Source organism: Chelmon rostratus, chromosome 11 (genome assembly GCF_017976325.1).
Source record: "Chelmon rostratus isolate fCheRos1 chromosome 11, fCheRos1.pri, whole genome shotgun sequence".
Classification (NCBI taxonomy): domain Eukaryota; kingdom Metazoa; phylum Chordata; class Actinopteri; order Chaetodontiformes; family Chaetodontidae; genus Chelmon; species Chelmon rostratus.
In genome coordinates, this window is record NC_055668.1 from 18,028,680 (window position 1) to 18,053,923 (window position 25,244).

The window sequence follows — 25,244 nt, forward strand, 5'->3', positions numbered from 1 at the left end:
CCAGAAACAATAGCAACATGTGATGAACAAGTCAAAGTATTTTAATGGAAAGATTCCTTGTTTTCCTCTGATACGCAGTGTGTTTCTACTATATTAAAAATGTCACATTTGGTGATATTCTACATTTTCTCGCTGTCAAATCCCATAAAAAGCATGAAAGCCTGATAAAGGTCATTCCTCTGTGCCATAGACCTCCACTGTTGTCAAAAAACAAAGAAACATCATGTTAATGAATCACACAGTTGCAATGGGCATCGCGTTCATTCATTGCTATGAATGTGGGAACTGTTATTTTTATTTACGGTCCTACTAACACGATATGTTGCTGTAAACAGTCGGCGACAAATGCACTATTTACTCCTGTTTGAGTAACCCAGCTGTTAAGAAACTTAGTATTTTTATTTTTTAAATGAAATTATAAATTTGTGACTTTTTTTTTATTTTGAAAGATTTTAAAAATGGGCTTGGAGCTGAGTTTCCCAGACAGGTTCAGGAAGTTGGAAAGTTTAAACAGAGGCGCTGACAATCCTGGTTTTGTTCTTCTTATGGAATTTTTTGACATTAAGAAAGTTAAATAATATCACCAGCCTTATTCTTTATGCCTGACCTACATGTAAAATCATGCAGACACTGCAGACACAGTCTATAAATGCAGGTTTTGTTCCATATTGCAGCGCTATGACGTAAACCTGCCAGATGTCTTCAGTAAATTAATCCTGTCTTCATTCATTACTTCCTCTCAGACAGACCTGGTTTCTATCCATTCATACTTTCTGTGTATCATCCAGCTGGTTCAAAATTTCATAGTTCATGAAGCTGAGATCAAGACTAGGTTCTACTACTGGAACCTCAACACCATCCAGAATCAGTGCAATGATGGCAGAGATGTGGTGTAATGTTGCGACTGGATTATGGAATTATTTTCCATAATCAGACATTAATCAGAGAGGGGTTGTACACTGAAAGTCTAATTTACTGTTTGTTTTATTAACAGCACTTCATATCTCTCTGATTGAGCCTCAGGTGTGGCAGTGGTTCAGTGTTACATGTGACTCACCAGAGAAGACATCCAGGTAGGGTACTGCGGTGGAGGAGGTCTTCCGTGCATAATGTGCTCTCCTGGAGCCCAGTGTCCAGTAAGTCCCACTTGTGTAACTCTTCTCCGGTGCATCCTGCTCTGGGAATTTGGCCCCACCACCTTGCCCTCTTGTCAGCTCATCCAGCTCTTTGGACCAGTCTGCAGACACGCTGATGGGCCCAGCGATGGAGCAGGACCTCTGCTTGTGCCTCTTAATCCCCTTGGCCTCACTGGGTTCCACTGAAGCAACAGTGACATCCGTTTTCCTGGGCACATGAGGGCTGGTGATGGGGGAGCCAACTGGAGAGGTGAGCTGCCGGGTGGTGGTCTTAACGTAGGAGGGGTGGACTGGAGGGTAGAGTTTGACAGTGGAGGGGGAGGTGGAGGATGGCCGTCTTGGCTGAGAAACATGGAGGTCTGGTGTTAGCTGACTAATAGATAAGCTACTCTTCCTCCTTTTTAGGGACAGGAAGTCCCGCCGCCCAGTTTCCTCTACGCCCTCCCTCTCAATAGACAGGTCCATGCTGCTCACACTCTTATGAGACCCCATGGGTCCTGCCCCTGCCACCACAGGATCCAAGCGGACACATGTCCCGTATGTGCTTTTGCTCTGCTGCGGGCTCTCCAGGTCATCCTGAGGCTCCTCAGCGCTCTCATACGAGGTGGTGGTAGTTGCAGTGTCGGGGAAACTATACGTGCTGTTAGTCTTTGGGAAAAGACTGCCGCTGCTTCTCTCTGTGTCTGCGGCTGACGATGGCGGACCACTATCACTCAGGGACCCTGGACCAGATGAATTTCGTGATATGGTTATGACACGGCTTTCGTTCTCTAATTTCTCCTCGCTTGCTTCTTGAGGGGCACATTCACTTCCAACAGGGGGAGGGAACACTTCCTCATCCAGATTAAATACCTTCTCAGGGGCTTTGCTCCCATCAGAGGTCGACCCTTCAGGTACGTGGCCAGCCACCATTTCCAGCACCCTGTCACTGGCCACACATTGGTTTCTTATGGCCTGCTGGATGTCAGACAGCAGGTCTTCATTTTCAGCTGCTGCTGAGTGAAAACTGTAGAGATCAGCATCCGACCCAGAGCTTGTCTTCCTGCCAATCTCATCCACTATAGATTGGTGACTGTCTGCGGTCAAGCGGCTTAGATCCCCCTCGACATCTGATAGCATGCCCATCTCATCGGCTGACAGGCTCGCCTCTGCAGCGGGCTTGAGCCCTGCTTTGTCAAAGTGTGCTGACCTCCCATCTTCCAACATGTCTTCCTTAGACAACCCTTTCACCTTCGATAAACTCTTCCTGATCTTCATGCCGGAAAACACAGAACCCTTCGACTCTGACTTAGATTTTTTCTTACCGTTATGTTCCCCTCCTCCTCCTTTACTTATCTTGTTGTGGGACTTCTTAGATTTTTTGTCCACTTCCCTCTCATCAGCATCAGCATCAGCATCGCAGGAGACATCCCCTGCTGCTCTCCCACTTCCTCCTCCTTTCTTCTGCTTTGTTTCCTGGTTCCCCATGTTCCTGAGCAGGCGGACTCCCTTGGCTAACAGGCCAGGTTGCTGGGGTCGAGGCTGGGCATGCTGGGCTCCCTCCTGGTCTGCTACTGATGCTGGTCCTCTGCTGGTCAGAGCCCTTTCAGAGCTGCCTAATCCCTGCTGTCTGCCCACCACAGTTAACGGCAGCTGTGAGGATGATGCTGCCTCCCCCAGCGCCGCTGATGCTGATGATGAAAGGAGGAGGAGACTGGCACTGACAGCCGCGGGCTTGCTACCGCTCACTCCTCGCTCTCCCCCCCTCCCCTGCACAGCCTCTCCGACTCTCTGATCCTTCCTCTCTTTTTGCCCCTCCTCTCCATCCCCATCTGCTCCTGCACGCTCAGCTGTCTTGCATAACGGGCTGCTGGTCGAGCGAGCAAGGCGCCGATGCTCCGGAGTGAACTGCCCTTGTCCATTCTCAACTGACTGGGGAAGAAATTGCTTCGGACGCTGCTGCTGATGCTCTAAAATGCACTGTTGCTGTTGGTGCTGTTGATTGAGGAGTGAGTGCTGTTGTTTACGGAGGATGTTGGTAACGCTGCTCTTCCTCCTGCCTTTGAAAGTGGTAGTGAAGAAACTCTCTTTCAAAAAGGGCACTTGGGTCTCCACTGTCTTAAAAGTCTGCATCCTGGCCACTGAGGCTGCATCCAGAGGAGATCTAGACAGGCTGGAGTAAAGAGGAAAGAGCAAGTTAAAGTCACACTGACTCATTGTTAGCTTAGCTTCAAAGTAGCAGAGGAGAGGCAGGCGGTTCTCAGTGGAGTCATGAGGTAAAAGTTGAAAGTGAGGGCGAGCTGACTTTAAAAAAACACATCCATTTCAGACTTCTTTACTATTATTTTGATTGTATGTTTTTGTGTGTAAAATCTATCATGTTTTGATTGTCCAGACACAGATATCTGGACTGATTCATGTGACTCTACTGGTGACAGCACGAGAAACAAACTGAAATTGTCATTATTCCCTACAATGCAGGCATATGTAATGTAAATGTAGAGCTGAAATTATTAACCAATTACCTGATCAATCAATCTACAGAAAATTACATTACAGGTATAATACAGACACAGAAATAATTTAATAGTTTGTCATTTGACAAGCTATTAAATTAAAAAGTGAAACACCACAATTCTAACAGTTTTAGCTTTCTTAAATGGCAATATTTGGATTTCTTCAGCTTCTATGATAGTAAACTGAATGTCCTTGAATTTTGGACAGCTGCACATTTTTCACTATCTTCTGACATTCTTTTAAACTAAATCAACAATCAGTTAATCAAGAAAATAACCTGCAGACTAACCCATAGCGAACATAGTGGAAGAGTTTCAGTCCTTATATAACTTTAGAGCAAATATCTGTGTGTGCCAAATCAGTCTCATGTCAAAATGGAAATTTCAGTTTTACAAATTAGTTGTTCAAACTGCCGTTTACTCCATTCAAATACTGCATCTAGTTAAAGACAGCGCAGTATTGTGATTATACTTTCCATTCCATACATACCATTAACAGATATGTGTTTGAGCTAATAGTGGACAGTTCTTAGGGCCTGCATCAAGGCCTGAGGACTGATTAATGCCTGTGGGTGTGGTACAGACAAAACTGAGCCGTCTAACACCAACGGTAAAGCTTGCCTCTCTTACTGAAACACTCAAAAGTAAGTGGTTTAAAGAAATAATTCAAACTGAGTGAAACAATTACACACAAATAAATAAATGACAGACATTCTCAAAATGAGGGTCCTGATTAAAAGCAAAAATAGTCACCAGAAATTAGCAGCTCATACATTCATTTAAGTTTGTGTTTAAGCAGCTGAGAGAAGTTTCTTCTTTGAGCGCTTCAGGTCATGTTGGACACACATTACGTCATCACTCTGCAACATGAGTCAAATCTGAGAAGTTTGTAGTCAAATTGAACAATACATGAAATGGTGGGGAAACAAAACTGTGGAAAAGCCTCTTAATTACATATTTTGGTACTTCGAAATGACAGCGTACTTGCCTGACTGGTGGATTCCCCTCCGTGGATGAGCGCTGACTGAAGAACACAACACAAATGGGTGTTTGTCTTTGACTACGAGCCGCTCCTTAGCCATGGGTCACATGAAGTTGGTATTTTCCTCATCACATGTCTGGTCTCCCTGGCCTTCTCCCATTAGCACTGTCTGAGCCTTCCCCCTCTAACTTGATCAGGCCTCATCATGGGAACATACACAACTGTGCCACAGTCAAAGATCACGTTTGTTGTTTATTCAGTTTCTGGTTAACATCAGACACTGGGTGCTAACACTGTGGTAGTGTGAGACAGTGATGCAGGAATCATATTTAACAGAAAATTAGACTCTGCCTCCATCCATCAGTACTTCCCACTTTTGGTTTGATGCTCCCTGGTGCCACTTTTAAGTCCGTCCCTCCAATCAAGACATGAGTTTCAGCTGTGTTCTCCTAACATTTGGAGCGACCAGAATTTATATTTAAAACAACTACAGGTTTCTGAAGAGAATGAATATGAGATAATCCAATTACATAGACAACATTAAAGTCATCGGGGGGAAAAAACCTCACTTCTACGAATTATAGCAACATTTTCAAAAATAAATTGGAAGTCCTGATGCATGTAACTGGGAAAGAGCAGGTAGATCACTGAAACTATCACCATCACACAGACAGCATTTGAGATTTTAATATTTTACAGAAAAAAAGTGTAAATGCCTATCTGTTCTGAGATCATCCAATACTCTCCAAACGATGTTTTACTGGCAGGAAATCAATTCTACATTCTGCTGTATAATAAACCAGCAGTCTGCTAACATAATGGTACTTATCAAAAAGGATGCTGCTGGTGTGTTTGAGGTTATTTGGATTGAAAAAGAAAAAGAAATCCAAATTTGGTAGTTCTTACAAGTAGCATGTAAAAACATTACAGCAGATTTCTTCAAAACAAGTCTCCCAAAAACAATGGAGGCCATAACAACAGCAAAGAGTGAAAGTATCCGACTACATATTTACAGACTTGTGTTGGTGTAGAGCAGGCATGTCCAAACTATTCCATAAAGGGCCGTGTGGCTGCAGGTTTTCGTTCCAACCAAGGAGGAGCACACCAGGCCAACCAATCAACATCAAGGGATCCCTTAGTTATCAGCTGAAAAGTGAGATCAGCTGATTAAATCAGTCCAGCCTGGTGCCCTCCTCCTTGGTTGGAACGAAAACCTGCAGCCACACGGCCCTTTATGGAATAGTTTGGACATGGCTGGTGTAGAGGTTTGTGGTGTCATTTTCTTGCTATAAAATTCAAATAATTGCACTTAATGGGAACGGGAAAGCCTGCATGCAAACCGTGACAGTGAAAAAAAGCATTAATACCCCCCTTACATTTCTACAGCTGATATTTTCAGCATTAATGGAAAAATGTTGACATTAGATAACAATTTTAATTAAAAGGTAAAAGTAAATATTCAAATCTAATGAAAAATAACACAATCATGACTTGCGACACACACACACACACACACACACACACACACAAAAAAAAAACACTGTTTCTGTCAAAAAGTTTTTTGTTTGTTTATTGACTTAAAATATGAGTATGATCAGCATACTTAAAATGTAACAAAATGTTTGTGTTTACCATTTTGGTAGTTTACATTCCCAATACTTAAGTACAAAAGTCTCATATTTCGATGACGAATGTATTATGACAGTAGAGCACATTGTGTTGAAAGCAGACAAAATATCCACTGATAACAGGCATGAGATATTTTGTAACATCTCTTTTGCATACAGCATGTGTCATATCATTACGTATGACCACTGCATCCAACACTGTATCTAATAATCTAATCTGCTCATTCTTCAGTATGCCAGTGATACAGTTTATCCTTTACTTTCAATTCCTTTTGCACAATATTCAAGATTTGGGTGCAGCAACAATGTAAAAACCAACTCCTTAAGATAAGAATAATATAATGTGCATTACAAATTAAAATTAAAATAAATTCTCGCCGTGGTTGTCATCCTTATGCTAACTTATGTTGGTATGTGGTTTTCGCCCACTTTCTGGATAGAAAAACCTGATGCACTGTTTGTTGACCAAGACAGCGACTGATTCTATGTACAACCCCGATTCCAGAAAAGGTGAGACACTCTGTGAAACTTAAACAAAAACAGAATGTAATCATTAGTAAATGAAAAGTGTTCCTAAACCCATGTACTAACATCCTTTATCATTCATGTGGTCACAAAGTGCCGAACCTCGCTCCATCCTCGCTTGTGAGCGACTGAGCCTTTCCAGGATGCTCCTTTCATACCCAATCATGATACTATCACCTGTTACCAATCAACCTGTTTACCTGTGGAATGACCCAAACAGGTGTTTTTGGAGCGTTCCACAACTTTCCCAGTCTTTTGTTGCTCCTGTCCCAACTTGTTTGAAACATGTTGCTGCAAAAAATTTAGAATAAGCAGATATTTACAAAAATCAATGAAGCTGATGAGGCAAAACATTAAATATATTGTTTTTCTACCATTTTCAACTGAGTATATGTCAGCAAGGTTTAGCAAATGATCACATTCTGTTTTATTTATGTTTTACAGAGCAACTTATTTGGAATCAGGGTTGTACAAATTAACTGCTGTCAGTCTATTTAATTAATATCTTTAAAGAAGAAACTCATCCATAAATAACATAAAATTAAACTAAAAAAATGTGGTTATGCCAGAAAGTTAAAATGTTGTACCTTCAATGATCGTGGCCATTTCTGTCTTCATATTGGCAGAATGAGATTTTGATGCTGCACTGTAAAAGTTGGACTGACAGTGATTCGGCCTGGACAACATGTCTTTCTCAAGCCACTAGAGGCTGCCATTTCTCTACTATATCAAAGATGAGAGGCCTTATACAAAGAGTTCTTCAGCTGTATCATTTTGTAGAAATTTAAAAGATAGTGTAAAATCAAAATGCACATCTTTATAAATGGACATCTTTGTGTTTGCAATCGATCATTGTGTATCAAGTCAGAAATATCCAAATGTACACAAACAGAATATCATAACTGTATAATCATTACTCTTGACAGAGAACTGCAAGTACATAAAACACAACCAATGTACTTATTGTCTCCACCATAAAAAAACCACAACAATCACATTGAACACAACAGCAGTTCACTGACTGTGGTGCCACACAGAATATTCACAACTCAGTTCATCAGAAGAATCATTTTCAGACTGGCTCAAAATCTCAGGAATATCTAGAAAACCAAAGATGAATATCACAAAAATAACAGATCTCTGTTGACAGAAAGTAAGGACACAATTTAAGAACCTTTTTATATTCCATCAGACACAGGAGAGCTATATCCATGTAGAAAGGCAATGTACAGATGTTCTGATAAGAATACACGCCAGTCAAGACAGGCAGGACAAATCAGTACAATGTAGAAGCCTGCAAGGGAAAAAAGAGTTTTTGTCCTGGCTTTCAGTGATGTATTACAGATACATAGTTTTGTTTGAAATGCAAAACCACTCTGCACGTTACAGATCTAGCTACCCACAGAGAAGAAATGATAAGAAATGTTAATCCCCAACCCTGTGACAAAGATATCCTGTCCCCTTGTGTCAATTGCACTTCAATTATTCACCTGCAATGCATTTTAAAGCCCTTTTTCTATTATTTTCCACTCAGTTCATTTTCTCTCAGTTGTACTAGCGTGAAATGGTAAACTATTCTTCAAGGACACAGGGAAAGCTTTCATCTCTGGACCTCACCTTATTCAACCCTTCACGCATACACGCAGCTTTGCTAAATGGATGCACCAACACAAACATATACCTCAAGACCTCGACACAGGATTGCTGTGCTTGACATCTCAGCAGAGAAACACATTAAGGATCTCGAAGCAAAGAAACTCCACAGAAACAACAACATGGATGCTTCTTCCTTTTCCTTATGTCAAATTTTTCAATTTGCTGTTTCAACCATCCAAACTTCCCATCCTTTACGTGGACTCCCTGGGAATCCTCCTGTGGAAGACCACTGACTGCCTCTGCTGGAACTGCTGCTTCCTCCTTTTTCTCTGGTCCCAGCGGCACAGCAGTATCATCTTAAAGGTCGTCCGGAAAGTCTTGTTGCACAGGGCGTAGCACATGGGGTTGACCGTGCTGTTGACGTAGCACAGCCAGTAACCTACTGCCCACAGGGTCTCCGGGATGCAAACATTACAGAAGGCATTGATCAGCACCATGATGTTATAAGGTGTCCATGTGATGATGAACGCTAACAGGATGGCGCTGAGCGTTTGAGCTGCCTTCTTCTCCTTCACTAACGACATGCGCTTCCTCTTGGTGATCTGAGTCCGAGCTCGGGCTGCAAAACGCTTCGCCAGAGCTGCCTCTTTGAAAGACATCGGTACAGAGGGGGATTTAGTGGTGGTGCTGGTGGTAGTGCTGTCGGTGGCAGTCGTATTAGCTGTTGGGGGATCATCCGAAGAGCCTTGGTTAGAGGCAGCCTGGATGGTAGGCATTGACTGAATCTTGCGTGAGCAGAAGTGTTGGTGGTAGCTATTTTCTGAACTGTTTGCCCCATCAGGAGTAGTGGTGGCAGTGGTGTTAGTGGTTAGTGTTGAGAGGCTGTCTCGGTTATACTCTGCTCCCCTGAGGGGATCCTCCTCTGTGGCTGCATCCAGATCCTCACATGAGGTGAGTTGTGAGTTGACAGCGGCCTTTATTCCAGGCAGGCTGAGAACAATGGAGAAAATAGCGTGACTCTGGGAAATCATCTCTTGGCCCCCACAGTCTTCATCCTCTGAAGATCCAGAGTGGTCCAATGAGGCGGCAGCATCATTGTTGTTCCAGCTGTCACTGCTGCTCTGGTCTGGATCACCCTCCCCGTGCCGGGTACTACCAGGTCTCCACGAACGAACCCCAGGCCAGCAGTGGAAGCGGCCAACCAGCTCCCGACATGTGCTCTTTCTCTGGGACAACCTGGTCAACTCATAGCTACTACAACTTCTAGAACTTCCTGTCTGATGGACAAAACGAGCTCTCTCTCCTCCACCATTCCCACTTTTTCCTCCTCTTCCACCACGACCCCCTGAACCCTGCAAGCCAGCTAACTCTTTTGAACGGTTCTGGGTCTCCTTGTAAATGCGCCAGTAGAGAACACTCATTATAGTCACAGGCAGGTAGAAAGCTGCCATGGCTGTGCAGAAGGTTATAGTGGGCTGTGACAGGAACTGAATGTAGCATTCATCTGAGGGGACTGTCCTTTTACCCTCAAAATACTGCCATAGCAGGATGGCTGGGGCCCACAGAACAAGAGAAACAAACCAGGCTAGGCCGATCATGATACCAGCTCGCTTTGTGGTCCGCTTGGCCCGGTAGGTCAAAGGCCTGGTGACGGAAAAGTAGCGGTCAAAGCTGATGACCAATAGGTTCATAACTGATGCATTGCTGGCAACATAGTCTATAGCCAGCCACAGGTCACAGGCCCAGTTGCCCATGGCCCAGTAGCCCATCACAAGATAAGCTGTGTAGAGGTTCATGGAGATGACCCCTATGATGAGATCAGCCACAGCCAAGCTCAGCAGGAAGTAGTTATTGACTGTCTTTAGCTGGCGATTAACCTTGAAGGATACCACTACCAGGATGTTGCCAATGATGGTGACCAGTGACAGCATACCTGTCAGCAAGACAATGAGGACAACCTGCCACACAGGGTGTCCACCCAAGGGATCAAGGACTGTGGTGCTGTTGTCATTTTGGGATTCGGAAGTTAGGTTTAAGAGTTTGCTGGTGGAAGAGGAATTATCATCCAGGGTGTTCACGTGAAAGGCCAACCACGGTGCTCCTCCAGTTCCTCCTTGGTGGAGAGCATTGGATTGTGGGTAGGCTCCAGCTGCTGGGGTTGAGGTGTTGGCAGTCAGGAAAAGGCCAGGGTCTGTGCTGTTTGAGCTCATTGTTATGTCCTGGCATATTCTAAACAGAGAGACAGAAAGACAGAAAAGGGAGATCAGAGGGGGCAGAGAGAGGGGGAGGGGGACTTGGCACAGAAGGAGAAGTAGAAAGGGGCAAGATAGAGTGGAGGAAGGAAGAGGAGAAAAGGACACATGAGTGGCTGACATTCCCATTCATATCCAGTAGGTGAGGCTAGAAACCTACGACTGAGCTGGGTGTCTGAAAGGCAAAAATGTTTGGGTCTAATCTGTCCGTGCTGTTAAACAATCACTCACAACTTCATTTGTAGATGATCTGTATGCACAGTCAATGCATTGCAAGCCATATATTAAATTACAACTTGACATCTCTATGAACAAGACTAGACAGCACACACTTTAAGTGAGGGGGAATGACTGCAATCAACACCTGTTTCTTATGACACCTAGCAAATTGCAAAGATATTTCACTCACACACACAAGTGTTAGGACAGCACCTTGTGTAACATTAGGACAGGGGTGGTTTTCTCCTACCAGATCAGGCGTGGAGGTAGCACACTGGTGATCTCTATTCAAAATCTAGCTATGGTGTCACTCTGGTGTCAGTCTGTCTGTCAGTGTCAGTCTATTATATGCATACATCTTTTTCCAGTGATGTTTTGTAGTTAAGTCGCTCAAACTCTGTTAATTGATTTTTCTAAAATAAGAACATGACAGAAAACTGCAGGTGCCTGTCTGTAGAAAATCTAGAACAGACAGGAGCAACTGAGGACGTTGCTGGCTCCAGTTTGGCAATAACATTATCCATCATCATCCAAAGTATGGGCTTGAAAGCAGAAAGCACAAAGAATGGAGGGCAAAGAGGAGCTTCATTACTTGAGGAAGCACTCTTGGGAGGTATTCTGGCATTTCTTCCTGGCTGAATACAGACATTTTTGGTGGCAATTTGATGCAAATTCCTGGCGGTGGTTAATTTGTCACCAGATTCGAGCCATCTAAGAAAATTAAGGCTGAAGACAGATTTTGGGCAGAGAAAGCAACACAGAGACAAAATCTAATGATGAAACGTACAGAAAATAGCACTGCAAGAACCGATCCTGGAGCGTATGAAACGCTGCCTGTTGTTTGATCGGGGATCACTTCACGATGGAAACGTAAACACTAAACAGAAGATCCTGCTGTTTTTGTCAAAGCAGTTCTTCATAATTTAATAATAAGACGAGGAACTGCCATTTTGTGAAGCAGCATGCCCTATCCAATCCACGTTTTGCTGTGCAATCATTTGTAATTACCGTGGTGTTTTGCATTCGGAGGTGCGTATGTATGTGTGTTTGTGTTTAAACCAAAGGAGAGATGCTTGACAAGAAATGCAGGAAAGTGAGGAATGAGGGAAGTTTCTGTGGAAAAAAGTGTGCTATAAGTGACTGTTTTGTAAATATCTCTACAGTTCCACCATTCAGTCATGTAGAAAGCAAACTGTTTAAAACTGACAAACTGTATTTTCTGAAGAATATTTCAAATATTGTCCAAATCATGTGGACATTGTGTCTTTGTTAGGGTGCTCTTCTTTATTAAGATCTGTTTAGGATGAACATGATGTACTTACTAAAGCTTTGCATCTCTGCTTTCTGTAGCAGTCAATTAACACATTTGCATTCATTTAAAATCAGCTATGGATGAAAAGAGTAGAACTTTGTGTTTTCTTCTATTATGAAAGTCACAAACGTAACGTTCTTCCTCTGCTGTTTATGACAGTTCATTTGAAATCTAAAGTCAGCCTGTGTGAAGGGAACAAACAACGACCTGTTACCACAAGCAAGGACACCTAACATCTAACCTATCCAAACACAAACAGCATTTAAACAAATATACTGACAAATTCACGTGCTGGAAAACACACTCATCCCACAGGCAGAGGTATCTGAAGCTGAGTGTCACACCTGTGCCTTGACAGAATCTCCCCGAATCTTCCCGCAGAGCTGTTAAAGAACCCCAGTAGCCACCAGCGACTGACGGCCGCTTGTGACACTGAGCGCACACTGCTACTACTATTATCAGGAGGCTCTCTGCCTTCCCCACTGCGACACATATTACTGTATCCATGCACTTGCAGAGAGTATGCTCTCATATTTCACGCATGTACTGTTTATGTTGCATGAGCATGCACACTCACGCACATGCATCCTCTACTGTACATCGTACCTGCATATCTGTGTGTGAACAACAAAACCAGATGCAGGTGAATACAAAAGACAAATCAAATAACTCTAAATTGAGTAAAAACCAATGCCTGAGAGAACAAATGTAAAGAACTGCAACATTTATGACAGACAGCTTGACAACTTAAAAGCCCCTTAAGAAAACAAATTCTACTTTTAACTTTTCACAAAACAAATTCTACCGAGCGTGTGAGACAGCAGTGTGTTGCTAATGAGTGTTAAACTTCTTTTAATTGGCTTATGCGGGCAAAATGGGCCCGAGTGAAGATAAGGACTTTAACAGAAGGGAAATCAGTTTTAATCTGTTACCTTGATTTGCTGTAAACACGGCGGATGGAAAAACGAAATCACAAAAACAAACAATGAATTATTAAAAAATGAAAATCAGACAAACAACAGCACAGTGGAGTGCTTAGAGTCTTTTGTGGGGAACTGAGGTACTTAAGGCTTGCAGAGCAGGGGAGGAAAGACTGGATCCTACGGGGAAAGTCCAAATGTCGGACTCCCTGCCTCTTTGAGAGTCACAGATAATTCAGCGTAGTCACGGGTGAGTTGAGAAGCCCCTCAGATGAAAGGATTTAGAGTGCAAAGCACACTGACAACAAAATCACAAAATGTCAGCTACAGTGATTGGAGAAAATAATGCCGTCAAATACGCAGCATATACAGTGTATGTGTCCAGATGTGTACACTATATATTCAGGTTTTCTCAATTGTCGTGCTCAAAATTAAGCCTTCGCTGTTGATTGCTATGGTTAACTATCTGAAATTTACATCTGTGTCCCCTGGGAGCCGAAACTGGCTACACAACAGTGGGATAGTGGTTTTTGTATTGTTTGTTTTCTCCTAAAATTGAGCTAATCAAGCCTGTGTGCTGCAACTGACAACATCCTTTTCCAACATGGGTGGGCTAGCTAGACTTCTGACAACCCGCTGCAATTACAATGAAGCCATTACAGTGTCCATCTCTCTCCAAGCCCACGTTAAGCCCTATATCTTAAGTCCGACTCCCAGGCACGTAGGTGGGGTGATTTCAGGTACACAGAAAGATCGATACTCGTTTACTGTGTTACAACACGACGTCTTCCGTGACATTTTGAGGCATGTGTCCCAGCAGGGTTGGACAGCGCAATCCAAGTTGGTTCCAAGAATCCATCTAAATGATTGGGTGACTAATATGGGGCCATTTCAGGTTTCTATTTTCAGCAACTAATCTGGCAGAGCAGTGATACAGGCAGATGTCCAGCAAGGATGAGTCATTTTGTTGAGCACTTTTTAGAAAAGGTTAAAGCTGCTGTAATTTGAATCTTGCTCACTTTGGCTTCCACTTGAACATATGTTCAGTTTAAGGGATCTCCATTTTCTATTTACTGTGGTTTATAGTTCGGTCTCCCATTGCTCATGTTGCTTCTTATATAATGTGAACGTTTGTGCTGGAGCCAAGTGCAAAAATACATCTGGAGGCAGACAGGGGTTTTAGCATATTACTATAATAAGGCACTGTTGTAAAAACAACTCAGGCATAAGCAGCTTGAACACAAAAACTGCTGCGAAACAGGGCAGAACCATAAACTCAAAACAAAAAACACTCTGGAGAGCTGGATTGGACGGACAAAACTAGAGCTGTCAGGCATGGGCAATTCCAAGAGAGCAGCCGCAGAGTGAATGCATACTGTACGTATTTAGTCGACCCAGGAGATGCAAACACTGGCTTTGTGATTATCATGACAGGCTGCATTGTCAAATAGAGTGTTTGTTGCTGCCTTGTGGCAAGAGGAGAGACAAGTGTAGGAGAGAGTCAGGACTTCAAGCAGTGATCACTGACCATGTGCTAAAAGCAACGATGCCTTTGACTTAATCCAATTTAGACGCATTATTCAGAAAACAATCTACTGTATGAAACCATCTCTGCAAAGCCTCTGCTTCCCCTCAAAGCAGGATGATGTGGTGTTGCATGATAAGGGACAACACTCAAAGATGTACCATGCCTAATGTCGGTCATACTGAGTGATTAAAAGTGGTGAGGGTGCTTGTTTCAGGGTGGAATGTGATCTGGAAAATGGTGCCACAACCCCGACCGCACTGTGGAGTTATTGATTTCCGGTAGTCTTGCTGATGAGCAAAACCCGCAACAGACCAACTCCGACCCAGAAGTTTTATCTTACATTTGCAAATACAACACCAGCATCTGGTGTAAGATACAACTGCAGCAGCACTGGCTAAGAATAGACAAACATCTCTACAATAATACACTGTATGGTCTGCCCCGTTGGCTATAGCTACACAATTATATAGAATCGTTAATCTACTTCATACTGACCATCCTTAAAGGAGGTGATCGCACAACAGCTGACAACTCTGGACGCATAAAACTAATATTTTGCAGAATTTTGGCCTAATTAGAGACCAAATCTCCCTTAATCCAGACACATACACAGAGTGACTGCCAGAGCAAAATAATAATAATAATGACACCCATACCCGTTACGAATGAGCGCTTCAAGTGGTCCAGCGAAACATCGGAGAAACTGTGACAGATGTCTTCAAGCGTTCAATTCTTCCCACGACCATACAAGGGAAGCGTTTGCTCTGGACCAGCAGTATATATGGCAAGAATCTACAATATTCGGGCTAAGGAGGTAGAGATGTCATCAGCAGGTCGGCGGTTCGATCCCTGGCCCCTGCATGTCAAGATACTGAACCCCAAATTTCTCCTGATGCTATGCCATCAGTGTGTGAGTGTTTATGAATGGTTATTGCTCCTGATGAGCTCCTTGCATGGTAGCATCTTACACCAGTGTGTGAATGGGTTGTTGACTAGTGTTGTTGTTCAAATTGTTACCTTAATTTACAGACAGTGGCAACAGATATTGAGAAACCAACGTAAAAATCTAAAAGATGTATATAATAGATAGATAAAATCTTAATATTAAATGATATTGATCCAATTCATTATATTTTCTAATGAGAGCAGGTGTAGTATGTACGGAAATCGTGGCAGCCTTGTCCTTCATAAAACAAACGGGGACTCTGTAGTTGCACAGGATGAGCTAAATCTATCACAAGCTGGTGATGATGGGGATGCTGCCAAAAGATGGTGGCAAGGGTTGTGAGACAGCGCAAGGCCATCTGTCAGGTGCTCACTGCTGACAAGAACAAGCATTTAGTGCCTACTTGGCAGGAGATGGGCTTGCTGGACTCCATGAGCGATGCTCTTAGTCGACTCTTAAACTTCACAGTCAGGCAAATCTTAAGTGAGTGTGTTGTTATGTGAAGCCTTTACAGCACCTCCTCCAAACAAAGGCTGTGAAACCTGCAGATGATGACACCGCTCACAAAGCATGTCCACCACCATGGTCTGTCTCAGTGAAAAATATGACAAAGCAAAAGATGACTTGCTGGACAAGTCAGTGCTGGTGGAGCCGTGCTTCAAGACACAAAAGGGGTAACAGAAATGATGCCATCAGAATGAGGGTGGTATCTGATGGCGGAGGGCGCCCACGATCCGTAAACTTCAAAAGCAGTTTGAGGAGAAGCTGTGGAGGAGGAGGTCGAGCCAGCTGCTGCGGCTTCACCTGCCAAGAGGTACATATACTTTGAGGCTATTCAACTAACTTTACTACTGTAAGTGCTTTCAATCGGCACATCTCTGCCACCAGTTCAACCTCTGACAGGATTTCAGTGAAGGAAGAAACACTGTGAACTGTCAGAGGGTAGCTCTGAAACGGCCACCCTGTGAGCCATTACAGTGTATATCTTGAGTGAAGCTGCTTTAAGTTATAGTTCAAATCAAACCATTTTTGATACTATTTATTTATGCATATATAAAATGCATGTAATGATACGTAGCTAAAATCAGCCCCACTGTTGTTCACTCTCCTGCAGCCATATTAGAGCTCTGTTAAATTACGGCTGCAGCAAACCATTCCTAATGTTGCTGTTAACATTAAAGGTCCCACATTATGCTAATTTTCATTTTTATTTTGGTGTCCACTAGAAAATGTTGACATGCTTTAATGTGTTAAAAACACCTTTTTCCTCATATTGTCCATTGCTGCAGCACCTCTATTCACCCTCAGTGTGAAACACGTGTTTTAGCGGCTGTATCTTTAAGGGCCCCCTCCAGAAAAGCCCAGTCCACTCTGATTGGCCAGCTCTCACAGGCCTGAGCAGGTACCTGAGTGGATTGAGCCTTTTAATACTTTCACAGTATCTATTTATTACCAGGAACTGCTTTGTAATAAAAACATATGGAAATCTCACTTTCTACAATATGAAACCTTTAATAGTGTTCAATAGTTAAATAAACGGTGAGTTTTATTGTGAAGGAACTGCTCTGTACTTGTCACTCAGGTTAGCACTGATAGCTTGTCAAAAACAAGTCATAGTCATTTCCAGCATATTTTGCGAGCGGTTCATCTCTGACTTTTGCAGAAGACGAGATGCACCCCTCCAACTCCTCAGCAAAGTAACCAACGCCTCCCCGCTCTCTGCTGCTGGGTTCAACACTACTCTGCTGTGTGCATGAAATCAGACTGCAGTTGCTCATGGCATGATGGAAATAGGCTGACTGTTTGGCAACTTCTTCATCAAAACAATTCTAGTTTGTTTGGCTGCACTGTAAACAGACAGGCCAGTTGAGTTGCTCCTCTGTTGTGTTTCTGACAGAGTAGCTGCTAAAGAAGCGTTCGCTGCCACAACAATTCTGGGAATGATTAAACCTTGCTTTTAACTAAACTTGCTGTTCCCATGGTAATGACTATACGGATGTCGCCAAATTAACTAGGACTGAAATCTTAAGGATTCCAACTTTTCAATCTCTTTCCACTTTTTTGTGCTTTTTTATAAATGTAAATTCCTGCCAATACTAACGTACAGTCACCCAAATATTGGACATCCATAGACTGATTTTCATTTATTACCTGGAACAAAGTGGCCTTTTATTTCTAAATTATAATAACTTATTAGTAAGTTAATATCACGAATTGACTATTTAAATAGAATCTCACCATAAAACTAATCAAACTCTTTCAGACCAAAAGAAAAAGCATAGATGGGCAATCATGTCTTTTTCTCTTTGTTTTGTCACTTTTTCCCTCTTTTTATTGGTGTGAGTGACAGACCCGAACTTCTCCTTACATAACAAAAGCCTGTGAAGCATCACCCTGTCTCCTTGATAACTTGCATCATATGCTCAATAATACGGAAAAATTATAGAGCGAAAGTGTTTGTCTCAACATATTTGCTTTGTTCCTGAAACTAACATGGCATTTAGACAGGAGAACATCCCCATCTGCTAATATCGTGCTTGAATTTCAGACATGCTGATCCTTACAGCTGTCTCTAAAGCATACCCCTTAAAATTTGGGTTTTGGTGTAAATACATACCATGTGGTATTAATATTAAGTATTTGCATGATTTACCAAGGATGTGTCAGGCACATTGCAATTACTGTGTGCCTTTTCCCAGGAGCCAAGAGTCAGATAAGGACACATTCTACTTTACATATGTCTCTGTAATTCAAGTCCAACCGACAAGAAATGTCTCTCTCAAAAAGCAGCCAACCATTCATCCCTTATCACAAACAGCGCGTGAGAGGCTCTCTGCAAGTAGCAAACATTAGAGGATGTGCTGAGGAGATAAGTTAAATTAAAAAGCCAGAAAAATAATGGTGAGTTCATTGCACTGGATGACAAAACCTTCTCCATGATGAACAATATTTAGGGTGGATGTGCCAGATTTGTCTGGGAGGCAAACAAGGACATCCTTACTTGAAATAAAGGACGAGAAGCGTATAAAGCATGGTCTGTCAGCTAATGTATGGAACCAAGTCAGTGAAAAGCTGCCTCTTCTGGCTAGTGTGCCTGATGCCACATGTGAGAGTTATTTTGCATAGTGTGAGGAATAGTTTATTATTAAATTGCTGACAATGTGTTGATACAGAAAATATAGTCATTCTATAATTATAATTGAGGTTATAGCCTTTTAAAATTTTGCCTCCATATTTCATTATTTTTACTGCTGTCCTGTAAACAGATGAAGTCTGGTCTGTTTTACCATCCACACCATTCAGCCGTCCCACTCTACTGCCTGAATGCTCCCTGCAGATCCTCATAAACACTGGAGCTCATATGCGTCCCATCTCTAGTCCAAGTGATAGAATTCCGACAACATTCCCAAAATCCATCTTTCCTGTCTTGGGTCCCAGCTTGCCCTCTAGTTTCAACCACTCTCTCATATCCGGGTCCATCCCTGACTATTCTGAAATTGACAGTGTTGGGCCGAGCCCAGCCAGAGAATTACAAACAAATCTCAAAGGAACCCTTTTTGTCCAAAATTCTTGAATTGTCACAACCAATTATTTTTTTTGCTGATGATGTGAGCACATGGTGAGACTCATTTCAGATTTCTATCCTGTCAGAAAGTCCTAGACAATCACAGGTGTCTATTGTTAGATGGTCTCAAATGTGTTAAAGGTCACTAAGGTCAAAGTTAGGTTGATACATCCAATTTAAGCACCTTGTCAAACAATGTAGTGATCACAAAATAATGGCTTCATCTGCAGTACAATAGCATGACCGCTGGTGGAGGTAGTATCTATGGGCTTAGGTCTATAAACGCTCGTTTTGTTGTATGTGTGTTAAAACAACGTCACGAACACATGAAATGCATCATAAAAAATGTTTTTTGTTATTTATTTTAATTACAGGCATTTATATACATCTATTTTTAAGAACGTGAATATCTGAACTAAATTTCATGGCAATAGTTGCAAAAAACCACATCTGAGGCGAACAAAGCACTGTGGAGTCTGGTTATTTATTTATTTGTTATATGTGTTCACACTTTAGTTTCGAAGCCAGCCCCGAGAAAAATGAGATTTACGTAAATGTTGTGTAAGACATAATTATCTAATTTAGCCAACACTACATTTTCACACTTTTGGATATTGTAGTCAAGATGCATGTTTGTTCACATTTATCGGCTGTAAAGGAGAGAAGGAATCATCCGGAGAGAAGCCATACTTGTTGCCATTCAGTAAATTTATATTTGCTTTAGGCGCATATGTACGCTGGCAGGAATATCAATACTTTATTCATCAGGCGTGAATCTTGCTCTTCAGGTGGAAAATATAAATGTGACCAGTGTAAACTCTCCTGCTTGGAGAGCCAGAAAAACAGGACTGTCTGTACTATGGAAGAAGTCCCGTAAGTCCCTTAATACCAGGAAGCAGCTCAGCATAATTATTCTGCCTAACCTTGTTTATTCTCCTTTATGACCGTGGGCAGCCAGGAGATCTGCTTTTATTGAGGTGTCTTTTTTGCTGCAATCCAGATTACTGCAGCACAGTGTCTGAGTCCTGCTTACACTGGCACCACCAGCCATAAACAGACGGCAGTTTGACGGTAGCTTAGTCTGATAAAATAACAATGTGAGGAAGTTAAATAATAATCACTGTGAGAGGTTATGCAGGGTGCCAAGGATGGCTGCGCATGGGATCCAGCCATAAGCAGACACTTGTAAAGATCTCTGTTGTATCAAGAGAGGGACACTACCACTATTTACAGGGAGTTAAATGTCAGCTATGGCTCTTCAAAAGGTTTGTCTCTTTTGTTTTATTATCTGAACACTTACATTTTGTCCCTCTGATGATTTACATTCACTGGAACATTTAGTTCCAATGCAGGATGTAGTTTAACACTCTCGCAGTGCTGCAAAGGCTCAGAAAGGAGGTCGAGGTGGGCAGCTGTACAAAGAGCTTTACAGCAACACAGGAGTCCAGGGTTCACGTTCTGTCTCAAGCTTCAGGTCAGGCTTGAGTTTACACTGTTCAGCACTCTGTTGGGACATGATCTGTCCCAATCAAGTGCTTCTTAATCGCCTGAAGACAACGCTAAGTACCTGAAACATGATTTAGCTGCCATGGGAGACAAGCTGGTTGGAAAAGCAAATCAAAAGTACTGACATATGTTGGGTATGAAAATATCTTTAAAACAGACTGTCCTTCCAAGAAAAAAACAGCATCACCTGTTTCAGCAAATGCTCAATAAAACGACAAATGCTTATGTTCACGTGACAAAGCCCTCTAGTGGCCATAGGAGTTATGACTCCTGTCAGTATGGATCAGAGGTGGAAATAGTGTGATGTTGTTACAGAGCCACAAAGTAAGCAGAGGGAGGAGGTTGGTGTGGTCGAATGGGTGAACAAAACATCAGACTTCGATAGAGGAAACCGCTGTTTGTTTCCCATTTTCTTCAGAAAGTCAACATTGGTTTCTCTCCATGACCACAGTGCTTCCCTAAACCTTAACGACGTAGTAATTTTAACCCAAACTATGATCCATCCTGGTTCGGCCGAGTCATTTTTGTGCATAAACCTAACCAAACCTCAACCGAACTGCATCAGAACAGTAAAAGTGTTTATTTTTCCAACAGAGCCTCAAAAGGCGGCAGCCAATAGAGGCATCAGATTAAAAACAGATCATATGTGTCATTTTCTCGTCCTAATCTGGGTCGTCCATACAGTTGAACACGGTATGAATGTAACTCTTGTTGTTGTTCCAGGCTTCAGCTGTTATATGATAGTAGCTAGGTGTGAGGAGAAAAATCTACACGTGGAAAGAGAAGAAGGATGTTGTTATGCTTCAGGCCAGTGCTAGAGGCTCATGGGATTTCACACACATCCCCACCTCTGCGGTGGGTCTTCGTGCTTTTTGACAGCCTCAGTAACAAGCTGCTGGAACTCTTTAGACATGGCACTCCTAGACACTTGGACATGCCTGGGTAGTATGTGTGTACGGGAAAGCAAGAGACGGGAAGAAAAACAGAAAACAGTGGAAGAGCGACTCGGGAATACGTCAAACTAAAAAGCTGCAGCCACTTGAGGGTGACTGCACGGAGAACGCTGGAAGTCTTTCTTTCATTCTCACAGTAAATCTAAACCTGGATGAGGTCCAATGCATACCTTGTCTGTGTTTTAAAACGAAGCCAAATTACTGTCACTGCAATGACATTTTGTGGTGGATGTCAGAGTGGAACAAAAAAAAAAAAGCTTGTGCATTAAATTTATCACCGTGACAGCTCATTCCTAACAATCCCCACAATCCAAGCTATAAAATACCGCGCTTTCAGAAACGGCGTTGTTTCGTGTGAGGCTAATTCCAGGCCTGACCCTTTGCCTTGCTCCTCATGCCTGCACTTTAGCGCAACCCTACACAGATGCTATACACGTGTAAGTGATAGGCTGTTGCGATCAACCCTTAAAAGGAAGTACAACCATCTGTCTATTGAACAGGCACTCGAAGGAGACGGAGAGGGAGAAAAAACACTCGCTCCTGTGTAAACATGCCTCGGCAGGAGGAGAGGGGTCTTTAAATGCTGCAGGCGGAGATGCCAGGTTGTGCAGGGGGCTCGGGAGAGCGAGGGCGGGAGGGAGGTGAAGCGATAATGTAGTGAGGGGGGGCGAAGAAGGCGCGAGGAGACACGAGTTGTGACACCTCCCGCTGGGGGAGTGTAACTTATCCAGCAGTGGGATATTGTGTGTTTATGTGAGAAGAGGAGGAACAAAACAGACATCTCACCTCAGGAAAAGAGCTCTGTCAGGTGACGGAGACCATGCCTACCCCTGCACCACAGAACATACAAGCGCGTGCGCCCCTCCTCGCAGATGCGCTTACATAAGGCCGCGCGTGCACGAGCGTCGACGATCACGCACTCTGTTTCTCTCGCACGAACACGCTCACAGGCACGCAAACAGACGCGCCGTCAGCTGCCAAAGCTCAAACACTTGAGAGGGCAGTGAGTCAACAAGGTGATTACAAGGAAGTCTTGAAAATGATCCAAGTGCCGTATCGCCACAAAGAGAGGTAGCGCTGACAGAACTGGTTATAATACAGTCCAAACACTTCTCCTGGCGGATGTAGACAGGCTTATATAGACAGTTAACAAAGCGCTAACTGTATTACAAGCATGAACACTCGCAGGGACATGGAAACATACACACACACACTTACACACACAAAATCTCACATCTCTGGCTGCCCCTCTGTCTCATTCACTCAAACATTGCCACTCCATCCCACCCTTTACTGCTCTCTGTAGCTGCTTCTTTCCCTGCACACACTCACACACACACACACACACACACACACACACACACACACACACACACACACACACCACTTGGCAGAGGGAGTATCCTATTTCATCCAATAATGCAGCCCAGGTGACGTGACTGTACCTGGCACTGGAGCCTAAAATAGCTTTTAAATTTGATTCCCTAAATTCTCTGGGGAAGTCATAGCGGTCTCATCTGTCGTTCTCCGTATCAAAAGCCCAGTGTCTGTCAACCAGCTCCAGCTGAACCAGACCCAGACATGTCGACCTGGACAGACAGGTCTGATTACAAAAAAAAAAAAGAAAAAAAAAAAATCTCCTGCTCAAACACAATTGCACACAAGCGTCAGTGGGCGGGCTTGTACATATGTTTTTCTTACACATGCATGCACATTCATAACTGAACCTGGGCTGAACATGCAGATAAGCATTTCCAAACTCACTCGCGTCTGTTTTTTCTCATGTACAATCTCTGTTACGCCCATGTCATAGAACACAGTCTGAGCTGTGCCAACAGTGTAGATCTCACCGGAGAAAGGTGTGCACATGCAGATCTGGACTGAGATTACCTGACAATTGCATTTCACTTTCTTTTTGATTAATATTTAACACCTTTGCCAACGCAGTAACTTATACGAACTATTTGTCCGTAGGAACAATTTATTTGTGTTTACCCCCCCTTGTATTATTAATTAGAGCTGCTGTATTATATATAATTAATTAAGTTCAAAACAAAGTTGGATTGGGTAGCAATTATACAGAATGATGACACACTCCATGCATAAGTTATGATTGGCTGAGGTTTAGAAGCCGGTTACTCAAACAAACAGCAAAGATGAGGATGGTGATGATGAAGACAGAGACAGCTGTTTTGAATTAAAATATAAGATGTGAAGCACATTTTTATAGTCAGTCTTACGATGTTAGAGGACACGAAACGGATGAAAATTCACTCTAAGTGGTGGGAACTGAGTTACAGATGCATCCACGTGAATTGAAAACGTTTGAAGTTGAGTCAAAAATCTGCACTTATCCTGAGGCTGTGAGACGGCAGTTAACGAACACACAGGGAAAAAGAAATTTAAGGGTCTGGAGGACAATAACAGACAGACTTGGTAAGTTTTGACAGCAGTCAGAGCTTCAGCTGGCACACAAGCACAAAGACAATACAGTAGATACAAACATAGATATAAACACAGAGACAGTCCACCCGGGCATAGAACAAACCACAGTAACGTCTGAATGAAGGAAAAATGCTTCTCTCTCTAGACTCTTTACTTATTTTATATTATCTATCCATCAGGCAAAGCACAAATTAATTAACATAACAAAATGTGCCAGATTCTGCCAAAAGGCTTATTTCATCTGCAGTTCCTTGGCTTGGGTTGATGCTACACACTACATGAAACAAAACAAGAGAGATCCTGGTGAGTCCATATAGTGAGTATAGAGGGACCCTAAGATCCTCATTCTGAAACATGTTCAATGGGTGCCAGTGGCCGGGTGCCACAAAAGAAATTATAGCCTACAATTATATTTTGTATTGGGTGATTACTGGTTAATGAACCTTGAATGTTAATGGCCACAGATGAGCGATGAATCAGCCACACTGATGATTGGCTTTTGCCGCCGAGGCTTGCTGTTATTGGTCTGTCAGGAAGCATCCGACACAAGAGGGAGACATGAAACGGAGTCCATTCATAGCGAAGGACTCGACATGAGCTGGATTACAATGGAGCTGATCTAAGAAGAAGCCAAAGAACGAGTGACATATTGTAAAATAAATCTGAATAGTGGAGTGGAATCCTTCTGACAGGGGCGTCTTGTCTTCTGCCGTCCCTACAGCTAACTACAAAGTGCACGAGACACCCTCTGAAATTAGCATAACGAGGCAAACCACTGAGCTAATACACAAATGGACTAATATCTTGTATAATAAAACTGCCAACATTTATGGGGGGGCCCCTGCATCGAGTGAATGATGATCTGTGGCATGTAATAGTTCCCATCCGGCACACTGACAGGAACATTATGAGGATGGAGAGTGATGAGCTCTTCGTAAGCCTCTGATACTGTATGGAGCCATGCTGAGTGGAAAAAGACTCGCTTTGACTCCTATTGCACTTACAACACGGCTAATATGAGTGGGAGCACTCACAGCAAGAGACAACACAGACCAGAACAGGCTCCGATAATACGATGTGGGTGGCTCAGCCATAAAAATCATTCTCAGGCTGTAAAGGAATCACGCAACCAAATTACATCTTGGCTTTTACGACGATGAATATTCACTGGCTCTTGATTTTCTTCTTCAGGTGTCATCAGTTGAAGTTTTTCAGTACTGCTTTCATATCCTTCTC

At 42.9% G+C, this 25,244-nt stretch overlaps 2 protein-coding genes across 3 annotated transcripts in view; both read right to left on the minus strand.

Moving 5' to 3' along the window:
* LOC121614178 (formin-2) overlaps nt 1-3,248 on the minus strand; it is a 37,860-nt gene extending 34,612 nt beyond the window's left edge. Inside the window, exon 1 of the mRNA XM_041947982.1 lies at nt 1,058-3,248. Within this exon, the coding sequence (XP_041803916.1) occupies nt 1,058-3,248 (2,191 nt within the window). The remainder of the gene's footprint in view (nt 1-1,057) is intronic.
* Nucleotides 3,249-7,144: 3,896 nt separating this feature from the next.
* The window catches only part of chrm3a (cholinergic receptor, muscarinic 3a), a 77,554-nt gene continuing 59,454 nt past the window's right edge, over nt 7,145-25,244 (minus strand). For both annotated transcript variants that reach the window (XM_041947417.1, XM_041947416.1), the window contains one exon: nt 7,145-10,591. In XM_041947417.1, coding sequence (XP_041803351.1) covers nt 8,614-10,572 — 1,959 coding nt within the window. In that variant the 5' untranslated portion in view covers nt 10,573-10,591 and the 3' untranslated portion in view covers nt 7,145-8,613. The remainder of the gene's footprint in view (nt 10,592-25,244) is intronic.